General features: G+C 39.1%; 1 protein-coding gene across 2 annotated transcripts in view; it reads right to left on the bottom strand.

Moving 5' to 3' along the window:
* FBXO11 (F-box protein 11) overlaps window positions 1-17,576 on the bottom strand; it is a 50,815-nt gene extending 33,239 nt beyond the window's left edge. For both annotated transcript variants that reach the window (XM_075204108.1, XM_075204109.1), the window contains exon 1: window positions 17,241-17,576. In XM_075204108.1, coding sequence (XP_075060209.1) covers window positions 17,241-17,331 — 91 coding nt within the window. In that variant the 5' untranslated portion in view covers window positions 17,332-17,576. The remainder of the gene's footprint in view (window positions 1-17,240) is intronic.
* Window positions 17,577-20,566: the final 2,990 nt, after the last annotated feature.

The following is a 20,566-nucleotide window of genomic DNA, read 5'->3' as shown; positions in this document are numbered from 1 at the left end:
AAGAAAGTTTAGTGGGGGGGGGGGAAACCTCCATGATCATATAATTTTCTTACAACTGCAGTTATGAAAAGAGATTTAGCATTTATATATTTGTTAATATTTAAGCAACTTGTATTGTACATTAAGTGATCCTTTAAGAGACAAGTCATTTGTTTACCCTACTGCTGTTATCACCTGTTCACATTAGTGACATCACATAAAATGGGGAAGTCTCATAAGTCTTAATATTTCCTATGTGCAACTGCTGAAGTCAGACTTGTGGCTGCACAAACCAAGCAAGGAAATTACAGCCCTTTACCATAGGATGGAAACAAATGTACAACAGATCTTAAAAACACACAAATGCACACATAAAAAGGAGCAATTTCATTATGGAGGAAACAAGCTGGAGACATGAACTTTATTTAATAAGGTGGTGTGTCTGACATCACAAGATTCCTGTACCAGAAGCCCAAAATTCCTACTCTGTTGCTAAAGGATCCCGTTACTTCCGCCTTCTAACACATCCTGCAGCTTCCCACTTGCCTCCAATCCCCTTCTCCTCTTAAACACTGACTGACTGTCACATGCTGCATGAGACAAGTCACCAAATCCACACACTTACCAATATACTGTATTTACACCAATTTCAAAATTGGTGGACATCCAAGACATGAAGGCGATGACTGAATAAGGCGCTCAGATCAGACGCAATTTGAAATTGGGACAATAATGGAGGGAACTAACACTTGAGGGAAAATGTGCCACCAAGACAACTCTTTGCTTATTTTCCACCTAGATACTGTAAGCATGCAGGTCAACGTTGTGCCATCTCAGGTGTAGCTTCTGTAAAGGATTTGATGTGATTAGGGATCATGTAGTAGATCCAGGTCGCATAGCCAAAATGTCATAAGGATTACAGATTAATGTGCATGTTATAAGATGTGAGGGTACATAAATGTGGAATTACTACACAATATAGTCTTGTAGCAGGCAGAAATCAGGGGAACATTTACATTGCTATACACCATTGTTAGAACACATCCTCCCAAACAATTAGCAGGGACCTCTCAGATGATCGTGTTAGCAAACTGTACATGTACTATTTTCTGAGTTTCCGTCAGTGACATTTTATTTTTGCCATTGTGAATAGCATGTATCAGCATGATGTCAATATCCGCAGCATCTTATTCTCATCACCATTACACTTTCAACAACAAAACGCTAATAAAGCATTTGTCTGGTACTTCCACAATCTGCAGTAGCAGTATTGCAAGAACAAAATAAAATGCTGTTTTTTTTTTTTCAGAGGCAGCCTTGATGTTTAAAGGGAGAACTGTACCTTTCACAGAACATTTAAAGTTACCATAATACAAAGGCCTTACAACGCTTGCAATCAAAATAAAGATGGCCATTACACAACTGGAAAGCATCTAAAGAAGTATTCAATTTCTCAAAAATATCAAACTCTTAACACGCTACTGTTTCATTGCCTCCATGTTAACTGGTACTAGAGGTATCAGTTTTGCCATACTTTAACCTTATTGCTGTCTAGAGTAACTGGAATAGGAAAGTCCACATTACAACTGGCTCAGTTGACACCAAATCAATGCCAAACTGAAACGTGCCAATAATGGTAGTAAACATGTTCCTATGCAAGCCCTGTGAACCAACACAGAATGGCAACTGGTGAAGCAGTTGCTACTCCAAAGAGCAGCCAGTTTTCATTCAAAGACATGGCAGGTCTATTAATAAACATCTAGCTTTCATTCACAGCCACTGCAATGGCTTCATTCTGCTTCACAAGGACCCAAGCAGCTCTGAAGGTGATCGGTGGAGGTACTTACACTCTGTACCCCCATTGTTTGTTGTATCTAACAAAAGAAAGTGGATCTCCAGAGTTCTACAGGGAAAGGGGGATTTGGGCACATTACTAATTAACTCTTTCGCTGACACTTCCACACACTACTACTCACAAGTAGCCAAGGAGACAAGAGTTAAGTCACGAATGCAGCAACCTACTGTGGGCGACTGACCACTTAAAGCAATCACAGTTACTGGAGGGGCAGCAGCACTAGCCTATTCATGTTCAGGGACAAATGTCATTTTCTGCAGCTGGTCCCTGGGTGAAACATCTGGGTGTGAAATTTCTAATTATTTTCCTCTGCCCCGATTTTATTTTATTTTTTTATTTTAAATTCCATATAAATTTCTTTTTTTTACCACCATCTGTTGGAATATAGTGTAAAGCATACATCATGGATATCAGTATTAAAAACTATACAATGTCTACTCAGAAAGTGTCTAGTTTGGGGGGGGGGGGGGCTGCTATGTGTCCAGCTAAAGGGTAAAAAGCCAGCAGACTGCGGCTAATAAAAGGGTCAGAAACGGCCATTTGTAATTCGGGAAGATCCTTCCACTTTTTAATAACCAAATAAAAAACACACAACAACATAATAGCTACAAGTCACAGCGTAAATATTTGGATGATTCCCAAAAGAGTAAGCATTTTCTACAATAAGACAAATATTGTGGGTGAACGGCAAGGACACTTATGGAAACCCATAGTGTTTGTTTTGAACTGCTGCCTACATTCTCTTCATAAATAATGACATGCGTCTCCTGACAAAACTAAAATGGTTACAAATGGCAATACCGTTATTTTTCAGGATAATATGAAGAAACACTTCAAAAAATATTTATTTTTGTTTTTAAAACACAAACTCAACCTGATTAGCCACTGAAAACTAACAAATGCAAAAAATTGTATCACTAAACCACAACTGCTTGTTCCCACAAGCTTTATATGGATTCAAGCTGTGCATCTATACATCATACAGGCACACATATACCTCCCTGCCGAGTTCTTTAAACTGTGTGCAAGTATACCTAGAAGAATTGATGCTGTTTTCAAGGCAAAGGGGTGGTAACACCAAATATTGATTTGATTTAGATTTATCTTCTGTTCATTCATTTTGCATTTTATTGATAAAAATAAACTATTAACAATTCTATTTTTGATAGCATTCTTACTTGGTAGCATTTTTCTACACCTGCCTAAAGCTTTTGCACAGTAATAATATATATATATATATATATATATATATATACACATACATACACAATATGTATGTGCAAAGCAATAATCCGATAGGAAATTGTAGAATTTGGCCAAGCACATACATGGGTTGAACAGCTGTATACAACAGTGTACAGTTACCAAGGATGGACTGACCAAATGCATTCAAATGCAGTCATGTGACCGTACTAACCATTCATTCCAACAAACAGATTTCAATCAGATGTTGACTGGTAACCGAAGCCTTTTTGATCCCACGCAAACTTATCAGGGTACTTGGTAGCAGCGTGACCAACCACATTACAAAGTATTAAGTGAAGATAAACTTATTTTATATGTTAATTTTATATTTTATTTTTAAGGTTCACATTTATTTAAAAACACAAAGCTACATTTTTCGGTTACAATAGATAAACTAGCAGAAAATACAGTTCACTTCAACTGTACTCATTTTAATAGACACACCCTAAGAAAGGTCTTCCCGTGTTCCCCTATTTTTAACATTTTGCTACTTTGTTTAACTTTCTCTACTTAAAAGAGAAATTAGAAGTGAGGGTGTGTATTTTTCTTCATGTCCGTAATGTTCGTGGGTAACAATAGGCCACTACAAATATATTTACATTAATACGGTTTGCTGTCTTTATTGTACAAGAAATTGAATTTGTATACACCAATCTCAGAGTATGAATACTGCGAGAGTTTGGTTCGAATATTTTTTTTTTTATATATATTATATATTACACACACACACACACGCATAGTAGGCCTATCTGGGCATATATTATACCTACTTTTTGGCTATAGCTATATTACTTCCATATTTAACGCTTTCTGTAAATTGGTGTGATTTTTCAGTTATGTAATTTCTAGGGAGTAACAACATTTCCCTGCAGTATAGATGCTTGATCATTTTTTAATTATTCAATACCACCAGTGGTCACGTTTTTCTGTCAATAATAAAAGTTTAAGCAGCTGGACATCCTTTAACGCTTTTGCTGTACTTGAAGCATGAATCCTGGTGATGTCTCAAGTACCATGCACAGACCCTCTCTCTCTCCCAGTATGCTAAAGTAAGATTCATGAAATACAGCCTACCAACTCCCTAGGAAATGTGAAAACTCATGACTGAAAAGGAGCATTTGTTTAAATAAACATAGAAAATTTACAGATATGAACCATAAAAGTAAAGTGGCCTCCACCCTACATTACAGACGGTTGAAGCTACTTCCACAGGTTCTGGCACAGGCCAAAAAAGCAGAGACTACAGTCATTTGAGTTGCTGTGACATCACTGACCCTGCTCTTGTATTTCCCAAGGTAGACATTTGAGATTAAACACTCAATATTCCATGGACATAATTCAGCTCAGTAATACGCAGCCTAATATATTTAGGTCAAATCACTAGAGATAAATGTAAAAATATTTTGTTCTGACTGAATCCTTTAATGGTTACGGAATTGTATTAGGTTCCTATTTCTCTGCCCAATGTGTTATATATATCGGTCTGCAACTATGTTTGATAATGGAAACTAATGCTAAAAGCAGCCGCTCTTAAGTTTTGTAAAGTAAAACATACTAATACACAATCTCCAACTTTATTTGAAATGTTGAGTCATACTTAAATCATTCTAAATCAGTGGTCAGGGAACAGGGGTAAATTACCCCAAATGGGGTAAAAATGAAATTCCTGGGGGTAATAATGCTGCCAGTTGGATTGTAGACCCCTTTAAATGTGAAATTGCTGTTGTACCAGAAGAGCCTCAAGGGTTGGCAGAGGCACTACTTGAGCTTTGATGCAATAATGAAGCACGTATTGCATTTGAAAACAAAGCAGATCTGTCATATTTTTGGATGTCAACAGCTGCAAAGGCATCAAAATTGGACATGAGGAGGCAGTCAAAAAGTTGCTGCCTTTTGCAACAACCTACCTTTGCGAACAAGGATTTTCCATTCTAACGAACATAAAAACAAAGCAGAGAAATCGATTGGACGCTGAAGACTGTATCCAAATTACTCAGACATCAAAATGCCCCAATATTGATGCTCTCATATCGAAAATGAAGCAACATCATTTCTCCAAAACCTGAAGTTTTGAAGTTGAAGCTTTCATATAGATTCAATAAAATTTTGACTTCCAATAATTAATAATATATGATTTCCTTCCTTTCAAATCAAGGGTGTAACATTGGCGTATCTAAATATATATGAGGGTAAAAGGTAAAAAAGTTCCCTGACCCCTGTTCTAAATATATCTGATCAGCAGCAAAGTGGCTGGAAATTTAAATCAAACATAGGTAACTATGGTAGTAACAGTCACTTACTAAGCAGATCAAGTGGGTGCTAGGACTTTTATTGTAGATCTGCAATTTTTAACGTCAACTGTATAGTCTCTCGATTTGTATACATGTTGGCTTGATGCTTCACTCACATAGAAATGCATGATGAGTTTTATGTGCTGATTTAAACTTTCCAGCACTTCATCGATTACAGCACAAGATTGTGAAACAAACTAAGGTTCATTATTCCACATTTCTTAGTGGAGGAGTGATTATAGTGAATGAGTCGCTGGTAATGCCATCTCCCACATTAGTAGCATCACCATTCACAGTTAAAAAGAAACGTTTGAAAAGTACCCTTCGCCTACACACAGTTGAAGCTGTCATCTTGCGGAGTGAATCAATAATCATAAGAACAAAGTCTGTCTATTCACCAGTGATATCACTGAGGCAAATGCCTTATTGCTTAGTGGTATCACTAGATTCCAGTAAACAGACTACATTGGGAATAATATTTGTTCAGCCAAAAAAAAAACGTTGCCTCCAAGTTATGCTAGACCATAGGACCTGGAGGAAAGAAACATATACACTGATCAGCCACAACATTAAAACCATTGACAAGTGAAGTGAACAACATTGATTATTTCGTTACTATAGCGATTAAGGGTGGGATATATTAGACAGCAAGTGAGCCGTCAGTTCTTGAAGTTGATGTGTTGGAAGCAGGAAAATGGGCAAGTGTAAGGATCTAAGTAACTTTGACAAGGTCCAAATTGTGATGGCTAGACGAATGGATTAGAGCATCTCCAAAACAGCAGGTCTTGCGGGGTGTTCCCAGTATGCAGAGGTTGTTGCCTACCAAACGTGGTCCAAGGAAGGACAAGCGGTGAAATTGCGACAGGTTCATGGGCGCTCAAGGCTCATTGATACATATAGGGGCATATTCAATTGGCGGGATCGCCGAAAATCCTGCCGCGGAAAAACGAATACATGGAATACGGTAATTTGTAGCTGGACTTCAGCTCGCGGCTTAGGGATCTGCGAGCTGAAATCCAGCGAGTAATTTACCGTATTACATGTTTTTCCGCGCACGATTACCGTAATATCGGTAATCGTGCGGGGACCGCGGGATTTTCTGCAATCCCGCCGACAATTGAATACCCCCCCTTAGTAAGCAATTGCTAGGCCATCTGCTCCAATACTACAGAATGCTGGCTATGATAGAAAGGGGTCAGAAGAGACAGTGTACTGCAGCTTGCTGCATATGGGCTGTGTAGCCGCAAACCGGTCAGAGCGCCCATGCCGACTCGCCCACGGTGAAAATCGCATAGAATGGACATGTGAGCACCAGCAATGGACCATGGAGCAATGAAAGAAGATGGCCTTGTCTGATGAATGTTTTTACATTATGTGGGTGGCCGGGTGCGTGTGCGCCATTTACCTTGGGAAGAAATGGCACCAGAATGCACTATGGGAAGAAGGCAAGCCACCGGCGGCAGTGTGATGCTCTGGGCAGTGTTCTGCTGGGAAACCTTTTGTCCTGACTTCACGTGGATGTTACTTTGACATATTCACCTCTAAATATTGTTGCAGACCAAGTACACCACTTCATGGCAACGGTATTCAATGACGGCAGTGGCCTCTTTCAGCAGGATAATGCGTGCTGCCAACTGCAAAAATTGTTCCAGAATGGTTTGAGGAACATGACGGAGTTCAACGTGTTGACTTTTCCTCCAAATTCCCCAGATCTCAATTCGATCAAACATCTGGGGGATGTGCTGAAAAAACAAATCCGAGCCATGGAGGCAGCTTATAGGATCTGCTGCTTATGTCTTTGTTCCAAATACCACAGGACACCTTCAGAGGTCTTGTGGAGTCTATGCCTCGATGAGTCAGAGCTGTTTTGGTGGCACAAGGAGGGACCTACACAATATTAGGCCGGATTTAATGCTGTGGCTGACCGCTGATATAGGGAATTAGAAAGCCTGGGTTAAGGAAATTTAAAGCAGCAATCCCATATGGAACCTTCAGGTTTTTTTCCTTTTTCTTTAAATAGCAAGTTAACTGTCCTTTAAACGTGCATCTTCTACAAATTGCAGACAGGCTCATAGCATGTCATTTGAAAACAGAGGGTACAGACAGAGCTCAGAGGGCCTTCCAAAGCCCCTCTGCTCACCAAATGTACCATTGTGACTGTGGTTGCCATGGTAGTCCAAGACATAAGTGAATTATAAATCATTAACAGCCTGAAGAAATAAAAAAGGAAGAATGGTAAATCAACATGCTTATTTATAGTCTGCCAGAGTGATATTGGAGGAGAAACGAGAAAATGTAGTTGCAGCTTTAATACAAGACTGGGGAACTATAAAAAGAATAGTTCCTTCTTAAAAGACAGAAAATGCATTAGAGCTTATAAAGTTTATTGTATATGTTCTAAAACAATAAAGATCCGCATTTATAGCACTTTGTGATGGGCAACTATGGGCATGCTTCTTTGGTAGTTATCACATTCTCCTTATTGATATGTTTATCCACACTGAGTTGCCTCATGTAGGCAGCACGGTGGCTTAGTGGTTAGCACTTCTGCCTCACAGCATTGGGGTCATGAGTTCAATTCCCAACCATGGCCATATCTGTGTGGAGTTTGTATGTTCTCCCCGTGTTTGCGTGGGTTTCCTCCGGGTGCTCCGGTTTCCTCCCACACTCCAAAAATATACTGGTAGGTTAATTGGCTGCTAACAAATTGACCCTAGTCTGTCTGTCTGTGTATGTTAGGGAATTTAGACTGTAAGCTCCAATTGGGCAGGGACCGATGTGAGTGTGTTTCTCTGTACAGTGCTGCGGAATTAGTGGCGCTATATAAATAAATGGTGATGATGGATCTAGGCTGGTTACCAACTGGAATTGATTTAAAGACTCAGGTGCACATTGTTGTCGCATGTCAAACACGTGATCAGGGAGAGGGAGTCAATGGGAGAAACTACTGACTTGAAGTGAACACAAGTAAATGGGAGTACGAAAAAAGATTAAAAAAAAAGTTGCGAAATGCAAAAGTTACGATGTCACTAAAACCAGTGGGCTCCATTGCAAAAGCCATTTACATGCTTTTGCTAGCCTTAAAACACTAGTATAAAATGCACACCGTCACTGCTGGCTATTCTCATTCTCCAAATTACAGCACATACATACAGACATGCCATTAGACAAAATGCTTAAACTATGTTCTGAATGCAATTCCAAAATCAAAAGTAAATGAGAGCCATTTAAGGCCTATGTTAAAATGCACAAATTTTGCAACCAGTAGAAGCATGAAAAATATCACTGTAGAACAGGGCTGAGAGTCCCAGGAGCCAGATAGGCAGAAAGCCTAGAAATGTACAGATCCAAACTGTTGAATGTTTAGCTTGGCTAGTGGAGCAGGCACATTACATTCTCTATACACAAACTTTGTGTTCATAAATAAAAACTGCTTAACAATGTATCACATTTCCTGCACATTGAATATCGGGACATTACAAACATGCTTAGAAATGTATCAGAAAACCTAGAAAATTCACAAGCCTAAAGTAAATCTACAGGAGCAGTGTAAATACATGAAATTACTATAGCTGAAAATCACTATATAGGAGACAAAATGAGATTACACAGTGGCACAGCCAAGCATACTTGCCAATTGGATGATGAGCACACACAGTTACCCCTATTTCAGGATTCACCAAACACGAATTTAGTACTTTCACAGGACATTAATCTACTCCCTCTTCAAGAAGTTTTGGCCAAACCAGTATCTGGGTTAGCTGGGAAGCAAAAAAAAAAAAAAAAAAAAAAAAAAAAAAGATTGTGAAAAGGTAAAGCCACCCCCAGTATAATCCAAAATCCCTACCAAACAATAGGGTCTTGACAAGGAACACACTGGGTCTGAAACGACAACACAGCAAGTGCCAAGACTTTGTGGGGGAGGGAAACACTGCGGAATACACAGACAACAGGGGGCTAGAAAGACATTTGTCTCAGCAGATCACTGACAAAGCTGAACTATCTCCCAGTACAAAAAGGCAGTAAAAAAAAAAAAAAAAAAAGTCGACAATTTTCTGTTACCCAAAACGAAAATACACACACACGAAGCAATGTGTGCACATGTAAATATTTACTTTGGAAAATGGGTAGGGAAACCCTGCATCACCAGGTATAGATGAAATATAGAAATATACCAAATCTAGACATTGATGGCAGGAACCTCAGCTTTTGTGTTCCTGAACTACAACTACCATTATATAGATCCAGCGACAGGATGAGCAGGATGGGGGATGAACCAGTGACATCTGGAGGACAGATGGTTGCCTATGCCCAGTATAGGCCCGCTTACTCAAAATTCATGGACTCCCTTCATTCGTTGTATGAAGATTTATAGAATGAAACCTTTATGTTATACTGTCACAATAAATTATCGTTTTGGGTTTCAAAATGGTCAAACCCACGTCATGCTAGCCATTTGTTTAATAATGGGGGGGGGGGCTTATTTTAATACTTTATTTTATTTGGCCCACCTCCCTCCTGCGCTAGTAAATTTCCTTTGTGCCAGGCTGTTGGAAAAAAAATACATGAGGGATTGCCTGTATCCTGATAAATTGGGGTTTTATAATTAAAGCACTTATCCTTCTCTACTGAACCTGCAATGTACTGTATAACCCCTGGATCCCGGACCACAAAGCATGTACAGGTTGCCAGGACATTATGAGCTTCATCACTAACTGAAGGTGGCAAATAGCCGTATATCACACCCCAACCTCTTCATCTGCAGCCAATAGCTACATTTTATAGATTCAGAAGAAGCCATACTCAGGTTTTCATGTGGTTGGCATTACTGACACTGCTCCTGGGTTCAATTTGAGTAAAGCCCTATCTATGAATAGCTTGTTTGTGCACCCATAGAAGTGTGTTTGCCCATAGGAGGTGTACAAGGAGCAAGACAAAAAAAAAATGATACCCAACTTGATGGGTCAATACACCTTTTGTGGCTCCTTAAAGCTGCATCCCCACCTATACATTAGTAACCTACCCTTCCCCCTCTCCCTGGAGCTTCTGATGCTACATAGTGCAGCCATTTTCCAGGGCTCCTCCATTTCTGGATTATTGAACAGGCAAATCTCTGACTGCAGCTTCTGAGTAGTCCTCCTGCTCCTCCCCCTTTGCAGCACCATAAAGCCCCAGTTTTCAGCCAGGGCTGTGAGATGGTAGCAGAGAAACCCATGAAAAAGGGGAAAGAGAAGGGAGCAGGTCAGCGACATTTAACAATTAAGTGGTAATGCAGCTTTAAAGTAACATTCAGACTCCTAGATTTGACAGACTTCTGAATTTTACATTTTGTCCACACCTGCGTGATTTATAGACACAAAACTAAGGTAATTCCTACAGGTAAAAAGGGCCAAGTTATCAGAACTGGACAATAACGTTTTAGATGTAGAATTCGAATAGTCTCTAAGGGCAAAATCTTAGCCTGATACAGAAAGAAAGACGCTAACCATTGAAATCCATACTTCAAAATGTCAGGGTCATTTTAGCTATCCAGGTACTGAAGTTTGTTCAGTCATGCTTGAGCTACATAGTAAAGGATCTCACCAAGTCCAATGGACAGAAGAAAAAGCAAACATAACAGATGCTATGTCAATGGTTACATGGTTAATAAATTTGATACTAAAAAGACATTCCAGACATTCCACAGAATCAGATCATAATATTAAGTGTAAGATCCATTTACATACACTAATGATTTCCAAGTGGTTGATATATTGCCAAGATTTACTATAAGTGATATATGGGCGAGAACTGTAAAAGAAAAATTATATATATTTAATGTAAACATTGAAAGATTCTACAATCAGATAGCAGATAACACTGCTTCAAAGAAGATGCATTTAGCATCATGAAACACACCTATTAGGAAGTTCTATTTCCAATCTTTGTATTTTATACTGGGATTATATTGGTACAACAAACAATGCTAGCCTCTTGGATCACAACAGCAAGTTCAATGTGCAGAGAAACTATAACAAAGCCCCCTATAGTGTAATAGAACCAAAGTCTGGAAATGAAAGTGTGTAAATTTATTATAAGTAGCTTATTACCTTATAGATATTACATTCTAGAGCTGTGCTGTCACATGCTTTACAGCTCTATGGGTCTGAATACTATATTGTTTAGTACGTTTGTTTTCAGTTGCCTTTGGTTGGTTAGTTGATTGTACAACACATAATCTGTCCCCAACTCCCTTTGGCTACTACTCCCATAGCAATGTGTGGATATACACAGATACAATCAAAGTCACAGCTGCTAGGTGCTAATTGTAGTCTATTTAAATGAAAATTCTTAAAATTTAATGTACAGTTAGTTGAATGAATTATAATACTGAATATTACATATATGGAGCCAGCAATTCACATGGTACGGTGGATCCACTAATGTCTAATGATCCAGCAATATTTGCCTCATTTATGCTGCTTCCTGTTGCAAATAGGAAGTGGTGTTGTTAAAGCACCACAAACCTTCAATACATGCAGATGGAAAGTATACTAATAAAGGGGCGTTTAAAAAAAAAAAAAAAAAAAAGGGGCCATATTAGCAGGAGTGAGGAAACCACTGCTGGCTGCTTACAGAGATAAGGGCACCAGCCAAACTGGGAGGGGAGGAACATCAGACAACAGGTAAATAATATTCAGTATTAACTTATTGAACTATATGTCAAATGAATTTCAGTTTTTGAGAGAGCAAATTGGAATACGGCAAGATGTGTTTTAATAAAGTATGAGTATATTTATATAATGTAATATAATGGTATAACTTAATTGTACATTGCAATTATACTTTATTCCAACTCTACTAGAGAGTTTTTGGTTGTTTTTTTTTAAAATACATAACAAGTACACTTTAAAGTGGACATATTCGCTTTTTAAAATATCCTTTGCAGCAATGAAGTTTTCTTCTCCTTCCCTTACAGTATATTTAAGCAAGGGTAGACAAACATAGGGAAGTAGTGTCAGCACAACTGACATTTAATGGGTGAGAAGTTACAACCTATAGGAGATGCTTTTCAGGATTGGGTGGTTACTTAGTTAGCACCTAGGTGGTTAAAAGTCACTGTATAACAAGTCATACCAATGAGCGTCTAACTGGAGACTCTGGGTTAAATCTAAGTGACAAGTTCTTGTGACCTTGTACACATCAATCTCCTTGTGCCTCAGAAATTAAAAGCTTGTATGTAAGCTTAGCCTTGAAAATTTGATGTGAAAAAAAAAGGAAAAAAAAAACACTAGAAATATATATATATATATATATATATATATATATATATATATATATATATATATATATATATATATATATTCTAGTGTTTTTATATATACATATACATATACACACACACATGTATATGCATATATACACACACTTGCACCTGTCACAGGACACTCTGGGGGGCATAGTGATTATCATCATCATCATCATCATTTATTTATATAGCGCCAACATATTCCGTAGCGCTTTACAATTGGGGACAAACGTAATAAACTAATAAACAAACTGGGTAAAACAGACAAAGAGGTGAGAAGGCCCTGCTCGCAAGCTTACAATCTATGGGATTACTTAGCATTTATAGCACCACTGCCAGTTACTACTTTCTAAACATTATTAGTATTGTCTGTGGGGTCTGGAAACCAGGTGGATTTAATGTTAAAAGAATAACACGCAAAAAAATTGTTAACATTGTGAATGTTTGCGTTCTCCACTTATAAATGGCAGGGGGTGTTACAGGGTATGGTTGTCCTCCCGCTCACCCCCCTCTCCACTGCAGCGATACACAGGCCTAATTTTCAACCACGGCTCTGAGACCAACCACGGTGCACTTAGAAAAACAGCTGCATGGAGCAGGCACCGGAGCACAGAGGAATGGCGCCCTGGATATCTTACCTGGGATTGCAGTTTTAAGCAAAGAAAAAAATAGCTATTTAGGCTACCTGCAATTAAGTCTATTTCTCCTCTGTTACTTTCTTGCCAGGTAGATAGGGGAGGGACAGATGCGTAAGGAGCTGACCGATATCTATGGAGACACATCCATGCAGTAAACACAACCATATTTCCAATGAAGATGATGGTACAGCAACAGGGAAACAGAACATGCCCCTTTAGACATGCTGTGCATGGTGATTTTTAGTCAGAGGCTAAACCCCTGACACCAGCAGGTTATAAAAAGTAAACCAGTAGAACATTCTATAAAAAAAAACCAAAAAAACAATGTATTCTCACTTTTCAAATTAATTTCATTTTCCACAATATATTAAAATGCCTTTTAAAGCACATATATCAGCTAAACAGTGGTAGTAGAAATGTTATGGGCCGAACAAATTCATTCTTAGATTGGAACCAAAGTAATTCTGTAAGAATTAGAGGAGAAAGGTATTTACATCAAAGGCCATACATCCCAACCTATTGATTTTAGGCATTGATCTAAAAATAACAGGGTTGGGCAATCCCAAAGGCCAAATACCTAAAGGTACAACAACAAACAATTCATGACAGCTGGTGCCAAACTGTTGGGATATGTTTTTGTTGATGACAATGGAGTCTCCACTGGATTCTAAAAAAATCCACCTTCCTCCTAGTTTTCACCAACTCCTTTACTCTACATTACCGTATTTGTCAGCTGCCGAATAGCATATTTTTCAACACTTGCTCTTTAAAAAATGATACTTGAACAAGATAAAGAGAAGAGTATGGAGACTCCTGACAGACAAGCATCTCTATATTTTGTGGTTGTGCTATGATCACAACATTGCATTATGCAAAAAAAGCTAGTGTTGCGGTTATCCTCAGATGCCGTGAACATAACATACAGAAGATCTGTACATTTTTAAATGCTCATAGTGTATTTCTCAAGCTCTTCTACAATATTATCCTCCCAAAGAAAAGGCTAAATACAGTATTCAATAAATTAACATTTTTCGTTTTAATTTAAAACTTCAAGGCCAGTACTCAAATATTCAGTCTATACAACCAGCGACTTTTGTTTATTCACATCTGTAAAGAATAAATATTGAGCATTCCTCCCCCATCCTTGTCACTGTCCCCTCTACACGCACACTACGTAGTAAACCTCCTAAACATAAAGCTTGGCCAAACTGTCAATGCAAGATGCAATAGAGCAGAGACTAGACATAGCACCCGTGTCAAATTTTTTTGCACACATTTGTGAAACAAAAGCCCAACTTACTGGTAATGTCTCTTATCCCTACTGGCTTTAAAATACATATGTGCTGCAATTTTAACGCTAGTACAATGCATATAAACCGTTAGTACTGTAATTAGAACGGGAATTTCTGCTCACGGCTCTCAGCTGTGACTAAAAATAAGCATTGAAATTACCGTACCAACGGTAATAGTGCACGGGCCACCTTACTCTAACCAATAACACGGTCAATTGAATTCCCCCCCCCATGCATGTTCAAAGCATCAGAGGCCAAGGAAGTCTCCATCTGAACTTGCATTTTAAATGCAAATCAAATGCCAGTGGGTGTAAGTGCTACAGGCACATAGCAGGTGGGGGAGGGATTACAGCACTGGACATACCTATTGGCTTTTTTTTTTATTGTACTGCTGTAGCATTTTTCAGAGCACTACCATTTTTGTGTTTACCGCTTGAGAATACATCGGAAAGCCTAGACCAAGCCCTAAATGGAATAAAGAATATCAAATGCATTTGATTTGCATTTTTATGAGCAAAAAAAATAAAAAACTAATAAAAAGCCAGCAAGTTTAAGCCTAAAGCAATCTTTGCAACCCCTTGCCCACCCAAAAATGGGACATTGCCACAGTTTAAAATCATAGGAACAAAAGAAATGTTTCAGTGACACGCTCCGGCTAGAGGAAACATGAAATATCTACCGAAAAAGGGTCAACTTAACCACCTGTGACCAACATCCCATGTTGGCATTTACTAAAACATACTTAATTTCTACTTAAAAAGGTAAATTCCCTGGCCATTGTATATTTTTAATATATAGACTTTGCTAGGCTTGAGACAGTTATTTACTCATCCTCTCATTAGCACAGTGTCCTCAACTGTTAGTTTCTAAATATAACTTTATTTATTTAGCTATAACCATAAACTATTTTACCAGGAAGAGTATGTCCAGATCACATAGCTGTAGGATGACACAAATCAGTCACTTAGAATGTTGTGTGGCACGAACTCCCACTTCTAAAAAAAATTGTCAGGTAAGCAATATGCAAATTTTGTGATGCACCTTATACATTAAGACAGCTGACCACAAAAAATGTAATAAATATTATCAACCTAAATAGAATGTGTAAATACAATAAAGGAGCCTGTTGTACGATTTAAAAGACCAAGGCTTCAGGTCTAAACAGGTCTCAATATAGGTTTATTTATAGCAAAATATTATGTAAAATACCATTATATTATAACACAAAGGCTACTCAACAAATTACCATTATGGAACATGTTGAGAACTATAGCCAAAAAAGATGTTGTTCCATCGAGGACTACAGAGACTCCACCAATATTTATTTTTTATTCTTGGTTTTATCTATTTCTGGCCTAAGTTAAGGAGATTAACAAAAGTACCAAATACGCTAAAACAGCACTATCATTCATGTCTTGAGACTACGTTTGCCTAAATATAAAAAAAAAGTTATTTTCTGTTTCCCTGTGTCTAAAAACTGCAATACATGAACCACTGAAAGGGACACTTCTTGTTTTGAATTTCTACACTGTGTACAATATAGAGAACACTCATTCATTCTAGTGTCATTTTATTACAAATTAAAATAAAGGGGGAAAAAAGGGAAAATACATAAGGTGTTTAACTACTGTGGACTACAGGTTTCATGGGTACAGAAAATGTATTTAAATATAGAAGACAATTGAACACCAGACTCCATAAACAAAATAAAAGCATTTAAAGACCTCCAGCTGAATAGTCAAAATATGTAATTTCAATTCTCCAAACAATGAGTATTTACATTCTAGAGCTACAGTACCTAACACAAAACAATGACCTATACATACATTGGTTGTATTATTCTTCTTGTTTTGTTTTACTGGTAATCATTAGTCCCATAACCCCAATATCACAACACTACCTGCAATATACTCGGTACAATACACTGCCAGCAATAGCATTTCTTCCTCATTAGCAAATGCTAATGAGCTACTTGACGTTTGTTGGCTATTTACAGAAGTCAAACATATGCCCTGCTATTCTATTCTCTCTCTAGATGGCCAGTACTGACTGACAAGGAACCATACTACCATCCTAATATCTGCATTTAACAAACTGTCATTCTCCTGTATTGAACAATTTGCAAACATTCCACTATAAAAAATTATTTTGAATAATATGGATACACATTTTAATCGGTCCTGCTCAATCATTGTGGGAAATTATGATTATTTTATAAAACGGTCAACATACAACAAAGCATAAAATCTATAAAGAAACGTAGACAATTGCCATGTAACACAAGTGTGTACAGATATAGATATATATATATATTTACACACACACACATTTTATACTGTTTATGGTGTCAGGGGTGTATGAGGTATACACAGGGCAGACACCCTCCATGGTCTGCCAGCCTTGTGTGTGTGTGACCAGGGTAAGACATGGCTGCTGCTCTCTGGCTGCTCTGCGGTTACTGGGCCGCGGTCTACAGCAGACAAAGCGCGGCCTAAGGCCCGAGCCCAGCACAAGCCACGCACTTTCCTGGCAGCGCCCCCCGAGGCTGCTGAGGGAGTAGGCCCCGAGCCGTGCGGCCTGGGAATGCGGCTGTAATACCACCCCCGGGACCCCCCCCTCCTCCTCCTCCCTCCCCCGCCGCCCCCGTCTTACCCCGCTCCCCAGCGTTGTTTCTCTCCGGCTGCACCGGGCGCGGCCTCGACACTCGCCTGGGTCTCCTGTTTGCTGCTCTGACCGAGTTCATTTGCTGACTGTCGGGGAGGAGGGCCGGGCTCCTGGCTGCTCACAGAGCTGGGCTCGCCCTGAGTCGGTGCCGAGCGGTGCGGGGTGAGAGAGAGAGAGAGAGAGAGGAAGATAAGAGAAGAATGCGACCTGCGGCTGCTATCACAGTCCTCGGCTCCTCTGTCCTCGCTGTACGGTCCCCCCGCTCCCTGTGGCCGGTGTCTGGAGCTCTCACAGGAGCCCCGAAAAGATCCCCTCCCGTAAGCCCCGTCTGTCCGCGGCAGGAGGAGCCATTGACACCGCCAGAGACACAGTCACACAGCTGGGGGGAGGGGAAGACGCACAGTCACAGCCTGCCCCCCCTCTTACCGCGGCCAATCACAGCCCTCGACACAACGCGCTGCTGCCTCCGCAGCCAACGACAGCCCCCGACACAGCGCACAACCTCCCCCGTAGCCAATCGGCAGCCCTGTCTCTCTCACACACACACCACAGCCGGACCCTGGCTGCAGGAAGATGGTGGCTGGGGTGGAGTTGCACTGAACACTAACACATAGCTGGGATGTATGTACACATATTTATATGCGCGTCCGAACCACCGGGGTGCGGGCGGCTGTAATTAGAGGCATGTCGTGGCTCACAAGCTGCCATGATTTGCCCTCTCTTGCCGGTAATGGCTGTCAGGGTGAAGGTCTTGCTGGTGACGCAGTGTTCCAGGACGTGACTCCTCTCAGCCCTGTTATCACATACCCCCAGCGTGTGCAGCCCAGCACTGACATCTTACCCTGGGGTCACCCCGCCAGTTTTCTAGCACTTCACAGCTCTGATAAAACTTTGGGGATTTCGCTTTGTTTATATTGTTACATTTACTAAATTCATCTCACTTGTCATTTTATATGTAAAACCTAAACCTTTTGTTTAGAAGTACACATCTAATTTCATTTAATATTTCCGGCTGAAATGTTATATACACAAGAGATGGGAATATATGTAATATACATCCTTATTTGGTGAGTAATGATGTCATCATTTATATTTGTAGACTGGTGATGTCACTTGTGTCACATGACTGATTATGAAAGAGGTCTGTGATGGAATGTATAACTGAGTAAAGATAATATAGTCCTGGATATGAAAATAACCTCATACAACTTGGTCTGTGTCAAATTAAATCTTGCATATTATATGACATAAGCTCATGTTAGCTGCTGATGGCCTTATATTTTAGTTTTGGTGCTATATTATTCCTATCTTATATATAAAAATAGTTGGTCTTTTTTCGTCTGTCCGGTTATGCATATGGACACCCCTGCACTGATTGTGATGAAACCAACACGAGGTGGTTCCGTTGGATTCTGGACAGATTTTAGGGGAATTAGGGTCCCGGTAGGACCTCCAGTATGCTGGGCAGAACTTTGACAAAGGGAGCCTGTTCTAGGAATTCCACTGGATAGATTAGAACTTCACAGACTAGTAACATTGGATCCCAGAAGACACGTCTGAGATCCAGGTCAGACGTCCCGTTGGTGTAAACTGGGCAGAACTTTGACCCGAGGATCCCATTCTAGGCTTTCCACTGGATGGATTTGGATGATATTTAATATAAAAACATCAACACTGAGTTGACAGTTACATCCAACTCATTGATAACTTACTAACTTGAATATATATTTATTTATTTATTTATTTTTCTCGAGGTTGAATTTATACAGGACTGAGCATTTCAGTTTTAGTAACCATACCTAAAATCTGAAGTTGTTTCCAACTGCATGGAAAATTGTTGGGATTGGAAAGACACATCCCCAAAAGTGGATCAAGAGCCAGATCAAGGGGTATATTTACTAAAGTGCGGGTTTGAAAAAGTGAAGATGTTGCCTATAGCAACCAATCACATTCTAGTTATTTAGTACATTCTACAAAATGACAGCTAGAATCCGACTGGTTGCTATAGGCAACATCTCCACTTTTTCACACCCACAGTTTAGTAAATATACCCCCAATAGTTTACTTAAGAGAGGGAGGGCCTTCATTCATTAGGCTCATTTTGGGTCTTCTGACCTGTCAGTTAGAGAACAGGCTAATTAATAGTTCCACCTGCAAGGTGTAATCTAAGGGTATCAGTTTGCTCAGTCAGTCTCATTACTTGGGGAAAGAGGCTTAACTTCTCCATTGGGAGAGACAACTGCTATTTGTAAGTTAGCTGAACTTTCCAACTGCTGTTTGTGAGCTGGATATTAGCTCCTTCCACAATTATAGAGGAATTGTCAAATGTATTAGTTAAAGTTAGGCAGAACGTCATTTATTTTGTTGTTTTAATTTGTTTAACCTCTTTAATAAAACTAGCTGATCCTACATGTACATCCTGCATTGGACTGCTGTGAGTTTTTATGGCTGATGGGTGGAAAAGTCCCATGTCTAGAAATGGTGTCTGTAGCCTGATCGTATATAAGGCTATGTTTTCTTTATTCTATTTAGGACCAAAATGTTATCTACTATGTACTGGGTACATAAAAGCACTTTGTGGCTAGCAAAAATGTGCAAATTTGCTTCTGTGCAAACCATGTTGTGATTAAAGGAGTACAAATGCATTTTTTGCATGTAGCACAGAAATACTGAGTAGTTTAAGGCTTACACCGTGAGTTATATTCCTAACTCTGAGGGCTAGATTTACTAAAGAGTGGTTTGATGAAACCACCATTTTTCTGCATTTTTTCCAGAGATTTTAAAACTGCCGAATGTACTAAAGGTCCAAACGGCCAGTTAAAAGGCTGAAAAACAGTTTAACAAACCACCACTTTACAAATTGCCATCATGGTTTTTAACATGATCAAAATACAAACAGCCACATTTACTAAGATAAGATTTACTGACAAACCCCCTGGAAAACTACCAGAAATACAGCCATTAAAAGAGGTGATTTTGAGAGGCAAGATTGCTCAAACCTCATTCTGGTTGAACTATATTACCATTCAGAACACAAGAGGAGGCACCATTGACATAAATTATGGAGGCAATCATTATTTATTGATTAAAGATCAAAATTAATTTGTAATTTATGGGGCAAATTTAATTTTTCATTAAGGGGGCAATATGAATATATAATTATATTAACTGGGCAATACATTGTGATTGCTAATGAGGGCTAAAATTATTTATGGTGTACTACAAAGTACCTCCATAACATAATAATACAATAATATTGCCCCCTTACTATGAAAAATAAAATGTTGCCCCATAAGTTAATGATAATTCATTTT

The sequence above is a fragment of the Mixophyes fleayi genome, chromosome 3, assembly GCF_038048845.1.
Source record: "Mixophyes fleayi isolate aMixFle1 chromosome 3, aMixFle1.hap1, whole genome shotgun sequence".
Taxonomy (NCBI): Eukaryota; Metazoa; Chordata; class Amphibia; order Anura; family Limnodynastidae; genus Mixophyes; species Mixophyes fleayi.
Note: the sequence above shows the minus strand (reverse complement) of the source record. Positions and strands in the feature narration are given on the sequence as shown.